The sequence below is a fragment of the Ursus americanus genome, chromosome 4 (assembly GCF_024610735.1).
Source record: "Ursus americanus isolate L20-20 chromosome 4, mUrsAme1.1.p, whole genome shotgun sequence".
Taxonomy (NCBI): Eukaryota; Metazoa; Chordata; class Mammalia; order Carnivora; family Ursidae; genus Ursus; species Ursus americanus.
This window is the reverse complement of record NC_142130.1, coordinates 12631743-12646180: the sequence shown is the minus strand read 5'-3', so window position 1 is coordinate 12646180 and position 14438 is coordinate 12631743. Positions and strand designations below refer to the sequence as shown.

At 34.0% G+C, this 14438-nt stretch overlaps 1 protein-coding gene across 1 annotated transcript in view; it reads right to left on the bottom strand.

Moving 5' to 3' along the window:
• Positions 1–7480: 7480 nt before the first annotated feature.
• NLGN1 (neuroligin 1) overlaps positions 7481–14438 on the bottom strand; it is a 126471-nt gene continuing 119513 nt past the window's right edge. Inside the window, exons 3-4 of the mRNA XM_087861405.1 lie at positions 10949–11738; positions 7481–10108 (exon numbers count right to left, since the gene is read on the bottom strand). Of these exons, the coding sequence (XP_087717531.1) occupies positions 9286–10108; positions 10949–11738 (1613 nt within the window). The 3' untranslated portion in view covers positions 7481–9285. The remainder of the gene's footprint in view (positions 10109–10948; positions 11739–14438) is intronic.

Genomic DNA, 14438 nt, shown 5'->3' with positions numbered 1-14438 from the left:
CCAAGTCACTAGTTAATTTTTCATTGCTTACATGTAATATAAATATTTACTTTTAGTATGTGTCATTTTAAAAATCTTATTATTTAATTTATTAAGATTTTCATTTCAATTCTCATTCTTTCTTTTATGGTTTATATGACTTTATGTCTTGTTTAAGAAATTCTTTCCCATTTCAAGGACATGGCAATATTTTCCTATGTGCTGTTCTAAAACATTTAAAATTTACTTTTCACGTTTATAGCTGTAATTTATGTAGGATTAATTTTTGTGTGTACTGTGACATAGAGAGCATTTCCCCCATATAGATAGCTGAAGAATTTATCCTTTCCTCTTGATTTGTAATGTTTGGCATACACTAAATTGCTCCTTTTTTATAAATCTGTTTATGAGTTTACTGTTATTCTTCACTTGTTTCTTGAATTGATACTATACAGTTTTAATTACAGTAGCTTAATAATAACTCTTGAAATACGGTAGGTGAAGAAGTTGCTCCTTATTCTTTTGCTTCAAATTATTTTGGCCATTTTGACCTTTACCCATTTAAGGTCTAAACACAAACACACACACAAACATACTCTGTGGCAATTTTGATTTAGAATAGCTTTGGATTTAAGGATCAATTTGAGACTTATTTTTATTTACTTCAGTATTCTCATAAAGCAGACATATAGTGTGCTTTCATGGAACATGTCCAGATGAATTTCATAAAGAATACTTGTAATGATCCCCACATATATAGGTAGACAATACACATTTGCACATCTTTGTATATGGATGGAGTATTTGTAGAAATAGATATACAAATTAGTGACTGTCAATGTCTCTGGGGAAGGGGACTAAGAAACTGGGATCTGTTGTGAGAAGGATGTTTACTTTTCACTGTAAAATATTTGACCATATCTGGATTTTTTTAACCTTGTGTGTGTATTACTTTAACAATCCCATTTGAAGACTGCAGTGACTGGCCTACACCAGCGTCTTAATTATGACAGGTGATTGGTGTGAGAATTGGGGAAAATACAGTAGCAGAACCACATTTTTTCCCCATAATTTCTTTCATTTAATAAGCACTAGTAACTCAGAAACCTCTAAATAGAAGGTCTAAAGTAATTATCCTGATTTTCTTACTTAGGATGACTATTACATCATTAAAATATTTTAAATGAAAGAAAACAGGTTCTTCAAATTTATCTGATAATGTCTCTTGTGCTATGTGTATAGACAAAGTGAAGAATTAATCAGTTGCTTGCTAGTAATAAAAGAACAAAAGCTGTCACTTTTCTATCGTTGGTAGCTCAGTAACTCACATATAATAAAAGGTCCTTAATATGTGCATCCAAAAGTACTGATAAACTTTTGAGGGTGGTATGTGGTGATTTACTGTGGGGTATGATACAGAATCTAGGCCATAGTAAGTGCTCAGGAAATGTCAGCTGTTGATTTTTTATACATACTATTTCCATTACTGTTAGTCCCCAACTTTGTCCTCAACCTGATTCTGCATAGTATCTTTTGTAATTATTTGGATGAAGATAAAAAAGTATGTCTACCACTTTATTGGATTTCATTACTCTACGATGGATAGAAAGATTTCATAGGCTGGAAAAATGTGATGAATCTAATGAAGTTGGAATTTAATAGTGTCCAATATCCTGAAGATGAAATAACATGCAAATGATCAAGGACAGGATGAAGGCATAATTTGCTTAACAGCAGTACATGTAGAAATTTTAAGGAGTTTTAATAGGGACGAGGTCTCAATCTGAATTACTAGTGTGCTATGGCCACCAAAGAAGATAACATTACCGTAAGTAATGATACAAGAATACAGTGTCTACAATGAGGAAGTTGTTAGCAGTACTCTGTTAGTTAGGGATCAGCCGATACCTGAAGCATTTATTATATGCAATTCTATATATCACACATCTTAAGAAATATAGGCTTGAGAGACTAAAAAAAACAAAACACAATGATCAGAATGGTGAAGGCTAAGGTATTTTGTATTAGAAATGGGAATTTTTCTTTGAGAGGAAAATGACTTATGGAAGATATCATAGTTGTCTTCAAATATTTGAAAGGAAGTCATGAGATGGAGACTTTATGACTTTCAAAAGGAAAGATAGAATGATAGGTGAATAGAAGGAAGAAATTCCAGATGGTCTCAAAAGTAGCCACCTGTTTTAGAATTCTAGACCAATGGTGTGCAGTAATAAAGTTTACAGCCACATATTGGGTCTGTGGTAGAGGATTAAGGAATCAGTTAAGTGGCTGGATCAGATGAAATTTAAGCTGGATATTTCATGTTTGATTTATTTTGGCATAGTACAGTGTGGCTTCAGATATGGCTATGTGTATTATTAGGAAGGACTGCCATACACCTGCATTTATTGGTGGACTGGTCAATAGAATTGAACTAATAGTGCTGTGAACTCAGCAAGTACTGTTTTGTGTTTACTATTTTGAGGCATATAAAATAGATTAAACAAAGGATTGTGTAATAAGTTGGTACACTGGATAGTACAGAAGGAAACCTGAATAGTTTAAGTGCTTAAACCTATTCCAAGCATGGCAATAGTTGTATTTTATTGGTAAGTGTTAAATATTCAGCCCATTGTGTTTAACACTCAGCATGTTGGCCCATGGTGAACACCATTGGCTGAATAAATGAATGACTACTTCTTCTCATTGCTTGAGTGATGTTCGCTGGTTTCTAACCTGCCTGAGGAACAGAGGGAGCCAATTCCTAAGGCACCACTTATTAAGATTACCTGGACACATTCTCCACAATTTCTACCTTCTTGGAGAAGAAGGCATAAAGACCAGTGGGAGAGGGGATGCAAAGAGAAGCTGCAGGAGGTGGTGGAAAGGTGTCCTCTGATACAGGAGAAGTCAACATCAAGAATGAGGCTGAATATTTTCAGGAAAGAGAGAGAAATATTTTAAGGGGCTATTCAAAGAAACTCTCCAGAATTGGGACAGTAGGAAGTACTTCAAATTATGGCACTCCATCAGAAAATACTGTTCTCATATAAACATTTATAGAATATATTTGGGACTTTTTTTGAACTCAGAAATAACATTCTGTAACCTGTAAGGAAATGTAAAAATGTAGTAAAAAATGTAATCATGCAGAACAACATCAAACCGTATAAAACATCTAAATCCTTTTGTGGAATGTGCAACTCTTTGAATGTTGTCTTAAACTGTTTATTTGGTACTGATGGCTATAGGTGGCCACAGAGATCTGCAAAACAGTGACAACTTGGAAATAGTGATCTTTAGGCTATATTTTGGGAAATTCTTTGATGTCTTATTTTATTTGTTTAACTGTATTCTTACCTAGGGCTATGTACAGATGAACGACGCCCATACTTCACTCAGTCCTCCCTACTGAGATCATTACTGATTAAATAGAACAAGACTAGAAATCTATCACTCTAGATTTTATTTTTGTTTGTTTTCAGGGACTCAGTTTGAGCAAGGCCTGGATCAAGGATTAAATTCACTGTCTCATCCTAAATATTATTAATCTTATTCTCCAAGGAGAATGGATTATGGTTTAAAGAGATTTATTTAAATCTCTGCTCTCTTTTTTTATAAGCTGCTACACATCTCTACAAAAGAACCATTTGGAGGCAAAAAGTCATTACTTTAAAACTGAGATGTTTTTCTTCCTTTTTCTTCCTCCCTCATTTCCTCACTCCTTCCCTTTTCTCCTCCCTCTTTCCTCTCTCTCTTCTGACAAGCTGTGCAATAAGTGTGCCCAAGTTCCTGATATTGACTCTCCAGATGCTTTCCCTGCATTCACCAGAGGTGAACAGACCAGAAACTGTCATTGTTTCCATCAAATCGGAACTGTCAGCACATGCGTGGGCAATACAAAGAAGCTGGAAAGGAACGTTTATCTTGGAAATGTTTTTGTGTGTCACACAGAGAAGAAATTATTTCTGAGTTTAAAAATAGTCAACACAACTTGGAAAACATGGTAATATTTATTCATGATAATAAATGTATTTTAATGAAAGCCATGGATGTCCAAACACAAACTGAATCATGACACCCAATGGCCTTTTTTTTTTTTACAAAAACCATGACATATGTCCATTAATTTGCTAAATGATATGAGTGCAGAAAAGATGAATCAAAAACACTAAAATTCTTTTAAACATACCATCTAATAATAGACATCAACCCTAGACATGGCATTCAAAAGTAGTCCCTTTGCTTTAACTTCATCTGCTGAGTTTTTGTTACTAGACCTTTACAAATTTCTTTAAAGCTTTAATTGTTATCGTTCATTTCAACACAAAACTGCTAGCACTTTGGCTTGACCTTCTACAGAAGATTAAATTCTATGACATTAGTACATATGTAGTAAGGTACACAAAGTCATTTGTAAATATGTGAGTCTGAAAGGGCCGTCACAAACATTCAATAAACCACATACCAAATAGGATAGATATATAGATATATACCTATAGAAAGTATATATACTTTCTAATTTATGTTTGTCCCTAACAACTTCAGACTCCTTTTAAATTAAACTTACCTATTTGGAAAAAAGTTAAAGTTGGTTAGAGATTTAAGTTGCTACACTTAAATACTATTAAATCTGATGCCTAAATAATGATTTGTTTTTTTCCAAAATTTCACCTTACTCTTTTTTAGGAATAGTTTGGACCCATTTGCTGTCATGCAAGAATCAAATTAAATGCAAGAAAAGACCTTTCTAACTAAAATTTTCTTACTGGAAATTGGTAACATGGTCATCCTAGTGTATCTTTTCAATTAATTATCAGGATCTGCAAATTTTAAAAAGACGATAAGATTTATAAATAAAATCCCAGGAAGAAAGGCACTTATACCCTGCACACGGTTATTCCAGTCCGTATACTCCATAATTTTTATCAAATGGAATTGATTTCTGGCCTGCATACACATACATCATAGTGCCAGAGCAAAGTCAAATCAGAATGCTTTTGAAAGAGAATCAAGTTGGCTACCAAATGTTTCATATCAGTAGGAAATTTCTTTAGAGGCTTCTGATGGAAATTTGAAGTGTATGTTACCATTTCAAGTGCAGGAGAGGTATAAGGCTGTTGGAGAAATTCCCTTAGTTTATTGACTAAAAAGCCAAAACAATTGTCTGTAACAGTAAAGCGTGACAAGATAATTAAATGAATGATAACAAAATCTCAGCAGGGAAATGCCTATTAATTGAATTTATCTGGGAGCATGTTTTCACAAGTATAACCAAATTATCTAATTTTCACTGACATTAAAAACTGATCGTCTATAACAACTAATTACTAGAAATGAAGAAAAAGGCCAGTACTTTGAACCAACAACACAGGAGAAAACAAACATCGAAGGATTGCCATGATATTTGATCGCTTCCTAAAAATTCCATTCATCATTTTTCCCTGTGAAAATCTTTCAGTGAAACTCGCCCAAGAAAAAAATCCCAGTAATTTCTATGTAGTCGTGCCTTTAAAGCTGAAACACATTTGCCACATCCTTGGTATCTTTTCATGATATTAATATGTGTGTCGGTATGTGGACGTCAGCAGGTGAAATAACTTGAGAAGAATATGTGATACATATAACAATTGAGATTTGGCATTTCTTTTCTGTAAGAAAATTAGTGCACTGTTTTCCTCTTCTGCATCACAGATGATTAATTATTTTTAAAGATTTGGTTGCTGTTTTCATGTGGTACAGATCAAAAAAATCTGAATTAAAACATCATTATGGCCAACTTTTAAATTTGACATAGGGAATGAAATAATCTATACTTTACTCAGATTTTCTTCCTTGAGCCGCAAGCATGATCTCTCCAAATTCAAATTGGACAGTTTTAATGCTTTAGCAAATGACTTTCAGTTTCCATAAAGCTAATGATGAGCCTTATGATACATCTGCAGTATTCAACCAGATTGTGTTCGGAGTGAACATATTCAACAGAAATTTAAAACTGTGAAGTCTGTCACTTTCATATTTCTAATCCTATACTCTAGAACAACTTTAATCTGTTGATAAACACCTGGTAATAATTTTGTATAATAGCAAAACAACGAAATAGAGTCCATTTTGGCTTAATGTTTGTATAAATTCTAAGCAGCCTTAACTATTTGCCATTTAATTTGAGGGAGGAAAATCTGAATTAATAATTAATGCCAAAAATATCCTTTTAATTCTGTGACTTACTTTTTTCTAAAGAAAATTGTCTAAATAAATACATTTTAAAGATATTGGTTAAAATTTAACAATATTCAAAATGTTTCTTGCATTTAAAAATTATGTTTCAACTTTGAAAACAGTTCTTAATGTTCTATTTACTGTGGGAAATCATTTTATACTCAGAAAACTAGCTGCTGTAATTATAAAACTAACTACTAACTCTCATTCACAATGACTTTATCACGACTTGAGAATAGTAATAAAACCTAGAACTGCTTTTTATCTTCCACAAAGTTGATACAACATTAATTTAGAAAAAAGACTAGGACTATGCTTTGTTTTCCTAAATCATTTCCCTAAATTAATATAACGTAGATGTCAGTTATGGCATATATAGGTAGATTGATAGATAAATTTAGAGCAACACATATGCAGATAGATATAAGTATGGCCATCATTAAGACAGAATAGAATGCTTGATTTTGCCAAGTGAAGTAATGCATATGAAAGATTTCACTCGTATCTTATTTTGTTGCCATTTCTATTTCTTTTTATCTTTTGTTTAATTGGTGTAATAAAAGACAGTTTTCTGGTTAGCAATATTTCAGACGTTAAGCAATTCTTTTTCTTGGTTTGCATTGGCAGTTCACAGTCTAAAAGCATAACCACATTAGGCAAAAACTGCATGTAGACCGCTCTGGGTTTTGAAGACTTTTCAGTTCTAACAGAGATTCTTATTTGAAGTTATAGAGTAATATCTACATTTAATTGATAGTTAATAAAAGGGAGGGGGAATTACAAGCAAAGAAATTCCTTGATATAGAAGATTTTATCTTTTAGTGTCAGCTTAATGTCTTGCTCAGCACTTTTTAATTCTCTTAGGAGGATAACTTTCTATCCATTACTTTATGATAGTTTAATCACCCTTATATGATGAACTTAACTCTTCTCGTTTCATGAAATATTGCACATTTATTTCCAATAGGCCTTTTCCTTGATGATGAAAATCAGAACCTGTGTTTCTAAACTGAAAACAATCGGCCATTTAATTCTACAACACTTTCTCATAAGAGGTATTTAAAAATACAAAGCTAATATTTTTCATGAATTCCCGGGCTTATAAATTCATAATGTTAAAGTTTCATCCGTTTCCTCTTAGATGAGATTTGCCTTTAAATCCACGTGTGTTTTCTATAGAAGTTACCTATACGTCTTCAAAAACCCAGCTGGTCTAGAAAAATGACTCTCTGAGACAGTCTTGTTTCTTTTGTTATTTAAAAAAAAAGACAAAACAGCAATAAACATTTTAGCTCTTTAATGAGCAAAGATCATGTCTCTTAGCATTGGACTAATAGTCATTATCCAGATTATCTTTATTTCACGCAATGACCAGTGACATGGCCAAGATGTACAAAGTTGTTTCCATCAAGTAGTATACAATTTTTTTTTGTATAATAAGCTTTCATTCTTGAAAAAGAGTAACTGAAAAGAAAGGTTTCTGTTACTGCAGTTAGTTTGTCAGAGAAAGTTCTTCGCATTATCTTACAAACTATCAAAATTGCTAGTCATCTGAAAAAATGTAAAAAAAAATCACATAACTTTAGTCTAATAGAAATATAGTACAGGTAAGAGAGAAAGTATTTATCAGGATGTGCTCTTTAAGTCCATCTCAATTTTTTTTAATATAAATGTACATCTGATTACATATACAAACATTTGGAAAGGTCTGTGATATACTGTTACTGGTAAACAACAGGGGGATGAAGAGTTTCCTGTGGTCTTAAAGTATTCATTTAAAATCACACATATGTGTAAGACTAAAATCCTCCAGGTGTTGACTCTCCTTCTAGGTTCTGTATCTATGTTGTACTCTACTGAGATTGCGTGAGTAAATTCCAGTGAGTGAACCTCAGTGAGAAAGAGAAGTGATATGAGGAGGGACATAACCGTATATTGAATTCTTATTAGTAAACATTTTGTCATGCAACATGAGTAAATCAATTAACTGAGAACGGTAATCAGAGTGGTAATTTGGGGCATCCTCATATCATAAAAGACTGTTGCAAGTAACTCTTTGGACACACTTCACCTTACCAAAAGGAACAAAATACAGAGTAACAAAAACCACAGCAAATTATAGATCCTGTAACACATGTCCAATTAGGGCTGTATTTCTATAAATTGTTTAGATTGGAATGAAAGGAACATTAAAAACACAGGAATTTCTTTTTTCCTGGGATTCATATCAGCGAGTATTCACCACTATACCTATAGTTTCTTCAAATACCTTTAATAACTAATTCCTCCTATTATCAAAACTACTGTGAATTATTTACTTCTAATTACTTTTGCCCCTTAAAATCTTCTTTAGGTTCTGCCAATTGATAGAGGAAGCTTCTATTAAAGACTCCAATGGGATGAGAAGAATTTTAATTACGGCTTAATCAGCAGCACAGCCACCAAGCATATAAATTATCATGCACATCGTGCTAAAAATATCCAGTTTCCTTTATCCCCACAACTTTATACTGACAGCACTTATGTGATAATGTTGTACCTGCCAGTCTTTAAACTTCTTTGTTTTACTGGCAAATTTCAGCATGAGCCTCCGCTAAGGCCATTAACAGCATTGGTGCTTTGTGTACTTATCCAAATATGTAAATATGGTCTACACAATAAAACGGCTCCAAATAAAAACTGGTGAAAATTATCTGACATTCCATTGGTGTGTCCCTTGTGCATATTCATGGTTGTTTTTTTTATTTTTATGTTTTATATTTCAGACATAGTTCTTTCCTGTTTGGTGTTCCACATGCCTAATTCCATTATGTAACATAAATCTTCAAAAAATTAATTCTTGAATGTGAATGAAAAAGTATCATTCAGAACAATTGCTTCAAGCAATTGAAATTCATTTTTAAAGTTGATTTGTGTATATATGTACAATTTATTTTTTTCAAAACCCCCAAAGTTCTTGATATGTATATCCACATAGTATTCCTCCTTATTTAAATAGTAAGAGTCTTGTAGGTTGAAAGCCAAGGAATCTTCAGTAATCTTTTACTGCAATCCATCAAAAAAATAGAGTTTGTTTCTCTTATCTGGCTATACCCTGGTTGTTGAATGTGAATGGGGGTGGGGATGGGGATGGGGCAGAGTATTGTTCTGTCCTCCGGTAAATGTATTGAATGTGTGTAAGGGTTGAATCCCTGGTATAGTGTTGGGAATCATTGTAATGGTGTTGGGTGTCATTAAGGGAACATCATCAGGTGACCTCCTCATAGCTAGTGTGTAATCTGGGGGGCAGGCGGTCCGAAGAACCACCTCATGTGGATGGATGGACTCACATTCATGATCCAAATCAGTGTGCTTCATTTGGAGGGACATGATCTCCTCTTCTTGTGCGTGGGTCAGATCGTTGGTAGTGGTGCGCTGAGGGCTACATCTCCTATGAACATCATGTCTCCTCTTATCCTTTTTGTAGTACAGGGCTGCAAAGGCAAGGATGTTCAGAAACAGCAGTGACGCTCCAACGGCAATAGTGACGCTCAGCTCGGTGGAGTAGTCCCTTTGATCCACTGAAAACGGACTTGGCTGTTGTTTGGGATCATCCTGCTTGGCAGTGGGAAATGCTGATGTGACAGGGACAGAATTCTTCCTTGTGGGTCTGAAAGTGATGTCAGTTGATGGCACTTTAGTTGTTGTCGAGGTATACTGAGAAATGTCATTGAGATTATGCAGATGAGGTACCAGCTCCAACCAGAGGTTCACCTTATTGGCTCTATAATGTTCTTTAACTCTTGGTTTTAATCCAATATGGAGATAAAGTTGGTCTTTCTGGGAATATCTGGTCCATGCTACTTCTTCGAAGCGGTTGGGTTTGGTATGGATGAATTTTGTGTCTTGAGGGACTGGTTGATTTGGGTCACTAGGAAAGAAAAAAGCACTATGAGAACAAAATTGTTTTATTCTTTTTCTTAATCCAAATAGTACTAGTTTAACACAGAATTGAAGAGGTAACTTAGCAAGTTAGCAAGGCCATAGACTGTGTTTTAATAACAACGTGGGTCAATTTAGAAAGACAGATCCTATCGCAGGCAGGTTAGATGGATGATGATGTAATGAGAGTAAGCCTCACATTCTTGTTCTCTTTGCCCATTTAGAGATGGGCTACTATCTGCCCAAAGATTTAAAAATTCATATTCATATGCATTGTCTCCTAGGCAAACTAACAAGGACAGCATGGAATACAGGAAAAGACTTGAGTTTTGGAATTGGCAGATGAGGTTTCAAGTCCTAGTGGTGCTACATACAAGACATATGAATATCTATATGAGGCTAGGCTCTCTCATCACCTCAGCCCTTATTTCAAAATTGATTAACAATACCTGACCTGTCCACTTAATAAAGAAGTTAGAAGGATCAAAGGGCAAACAATACCATAAACTGGAAAGCACTATAAAATAATATCCATCACTACCAAATAACAAAAACAAGTCTTGTGTAATAAAAAACCACAAAATAAGTTTAATTACTGAGTAATGCATAAAGGCATCAAGGCTTTCTTAGTAAACTTCTGAAAAGTAAGAACTAATAAAGCAATGATTTCTGAAGTAGCACCATATAGAATTGAATAAAGAAACCTGAATATATAATTGGCATGAATTTATTAAATGAAATTACTTGTACACCAGGTGTGTATTATTTTTAAATGCTTACAAGGATACTTTTATTAAGTTATAGAAAACTTTATTCCGTAGGTACATACCCAGTTTTGGCAAAATTTGTCCAGTATGTCATTACAACTGCACTCAGCATCACATCATTTTTGGAGAAGTTGCAAGGAAATAACTCTGTAGGTCCAATCATGGGGATTCCTAGTACGTAGGGGACTTCATCTCCATGAGCTGCATCAGCCCAAGCTGGAACCTGATCTGTTTGGCAATGATGGTAAAAGGCGTAGAAATACGTAGGTGAACCAAAGTTCGAGTGAAGATCTGCTGTAGCTACAGCTGGTGCCACCCACTGATGGTCTGTAAACAAAGCCAGTAATGTCTTCCTTCTGGTTTCAGGGTTATGACGGTCAGCCCAGTCAGTATACATGAATTTAATGGTTTCTCTCAAAACATCTTTGCCTTCAGGATATCCATATAGATTATCAACAAAATTGGAAACAGCAAAGTCAAAATCACTAGCTGATATACCATCATCGCTATCTACTATATTTTCAACAAATTTTAACCCTTCTCCTTGGTTAACTCCTAACATTATATCATAGTTGAGAAACTCTCCTTGCTCCATCAATATCTGAGGGTCATCTGGTATTACATCACCATCAATCACAGGTCCAAAGGCTATGTGGTATCTTGCTGGTTGAATATCTTGGTCAACAAGTTCTTTGTAAGGCTTCTTCTGTAGGCATTCCACTAACTCTACGGTATCTGAAACATTGCACCCAACTTTCGTGGCCAACATTCTAGCATATTTTGCAGGTTGGAAACTAACAGCCCAGCTGGAAAGGGCTGTTCCACTTTGAGCTATGGCTCGTTGGAAAAGTCCTATGGGAAAAACAACAAAGAGTTTGAGGTGACTTTTGAATAATGTTGTGGTAAAATAGTAACATCTGATATTTTAGATTTATATAAAAACCCATATACAACTCAAAAAACAGAAAGATAGAGACATTTTTGCTTAAGAGAAAGTACATAAAGTCATCCCCAGGGTATTAGGAGTCAGAGAGGTAGACTAAGTCCTATGCTTTGAGAGGCAACTGCTTTAGGGATCAAGAAGTCTAAATTGTTTGGTGTCTCAGAGAGGCAATATGCAAGGAGAGATGGAGAATGTGTAAATATTAGTAGTAAGAAGTCCCAAATATTTTTTTCAATCAACATGTAAACACTCACGTTATTACAAAAGCCAATCAGATGGGCTCTCTCCCCCTTAACTCTTCATTAGACTTTGTATTGTTTTTGGAGAATATTTCTTTCAATTTGGCTGCATGTATCTTCCTTCAATTGGCTCTGTATGTTTGTTTTATTCAGATTTATTAAAAAAAGAATTGTTGGTAGCTTACACAACTACTGGGGCTGGGGATTTGCTAATACCCTGGAGATGGCCCTGAAGGCACACAGAACAGAATATCACTTCAGACATACTCTTTCCAGCTCTTCATGTCGGACATAATATGCTGAGTATTCATCTTTCAGAAGAAGACATAACATTTGGAGTGTTTTCACTAGGTTAAAGGAAAAGCTATCAGCAGAAGGATTCATTGGGGGGGGATTTAACTTTTTCCACTGTTGAATGTGCACTGCTATATTTTATCATAAAAGGTGAAAAATACATGGTCCACTGCTTTTAACATAATTGCATTTAAGAATTATAAATCATGGTCCCATATGCAGTTTGATAAGAGCTGCATTCCATTCAAATTTACAAATGCACTTTATCTACCCATTAAGGTATTTTCAAATAAAATTCTTGTTTTAAAAACATAATTTATCTATTTTCTTTTTAAAAATTACATTTATTATCAATTTCCAAATATAGCTTTGTAGTACAGTTATTTAAACACATGCTCAATTATTCGTATGTGTTAATGAGATAAGAATTCTTTTCACAAAGGTGCTAAAGCAGTGTCTGAATTAGAAGCAAAGTTTTAGATTTTTCTCCAAACATGTATATGTATTCAAAATGTCTATCATATGCTCCTAGATAATTCTAAAAAAATTCAAAAAATCAAACAGTACCAATTTAAATTTGTTTTGGTTTCTGACATCTTTATGAACATATTTTTAGTTTGCCAGAGCAAAGTATGCTAGAGCGAATGATATAAATACAGATAATTTTTAAAAATTACATAGGCTATGTGTTTGTTAACATTTGCTCAGAGAAATATTTTATTAATTAAAAACTTTTCAACTAAAATAAACCTGGTGATTATTTCCCATTTCAGGGGCTCAATGACATTAAATATACCAAAAAAGATTGGGGAAAAATGCACATCATATAAAATATAGTCTGAAATATGCCATGTAGATAGTACTGGAAAAATCATATTTTATCATTAGCGAAAATGCTTTTTATGTGTATACAATCTGCGGTTGACTCCTGGTGTATATAGGCCTAAGCGTTGCTGCAGCCCTGGGGTTTACAGACTTTAAATCTATGTCTGCATGGGAGACAGAATTAGCCTGATGATTTTAATATCTCTTCTAGGCATCTCCTGGTAAAAAAATCAAGCAGCCTTTTTGTGGAGATAGGTTTAAGACTAAACCAAATATAAGTCCATTTCTCTGGCCCCACAAGGACAGTTTCCCTTGAAGAGTGTGACAGAATATTATATTTTCAACTGTTGGCATAGCCACTGGCCACTGTTCACCAAATCATCAAGTGATGAGTAGCAATGCTAGCCAATGAACTAAGTAGCTTATCTCTTTATCACTTGCTAGTTTTAGATGAGTTGACTGGCTTTGGTGCCCATTTTTGCTCTCCATTTAGAAAAACTTTTAGAATAAATAGGAAAAAAATAACATTTGAAACCAGATGACCCTATGAAGTCTGAACAGATTGTCTAATGTTAGCCTATGTAAATATTGGCATTAGTATAGTCCTCAGCTAGAACAGTCTAATCTCTTCAATGAAAAAAAAATAAACAACGAAGTTTGTTATTTCAAAATAAGCCACTTCATTGCAGACCAAGATGGCTATAAGATTGGAAATGTTCTCATATGTGTCATTTTGTCATCTCAAATCAGAGCTCTAACATAGATGAGATGTTACATAAACTATATCTATAAATTAAGTTTATGATAATTTATGATTCTCCGTATATATATACTCATTTAATGATAGGCTGTTCTTTGGTAATACCACATCAGTGTATCTTTGATACTGAAAAAAATATTCTATGTCTGATGCTCATATCATAAAACTCGGTCTTAACAAATCAAGATGCTTCATGAATTAGAGTTGACAGCATATATTTCCTCAATATATATAAAATGACAATAAAAAAGCAGAAAACACAAAATGGTCTATGTTGATGTGTATTCTCCATCTTCCTACCTATTATGTATAATGGAGAGAAAGTATTTGCTTTTGCAGATTTTTCCAACAAAACACTTCTGTTCTGGTGGATATTTGAAGTTAATAATGCAATTAGAATGAGTGACTTAAACTCATGGTAAAATGGGAATTCATAAAAAACCAACATGATGAGCCTTGGGCAGGCACTTTGGAAAAAAAGTGTCAAGGCC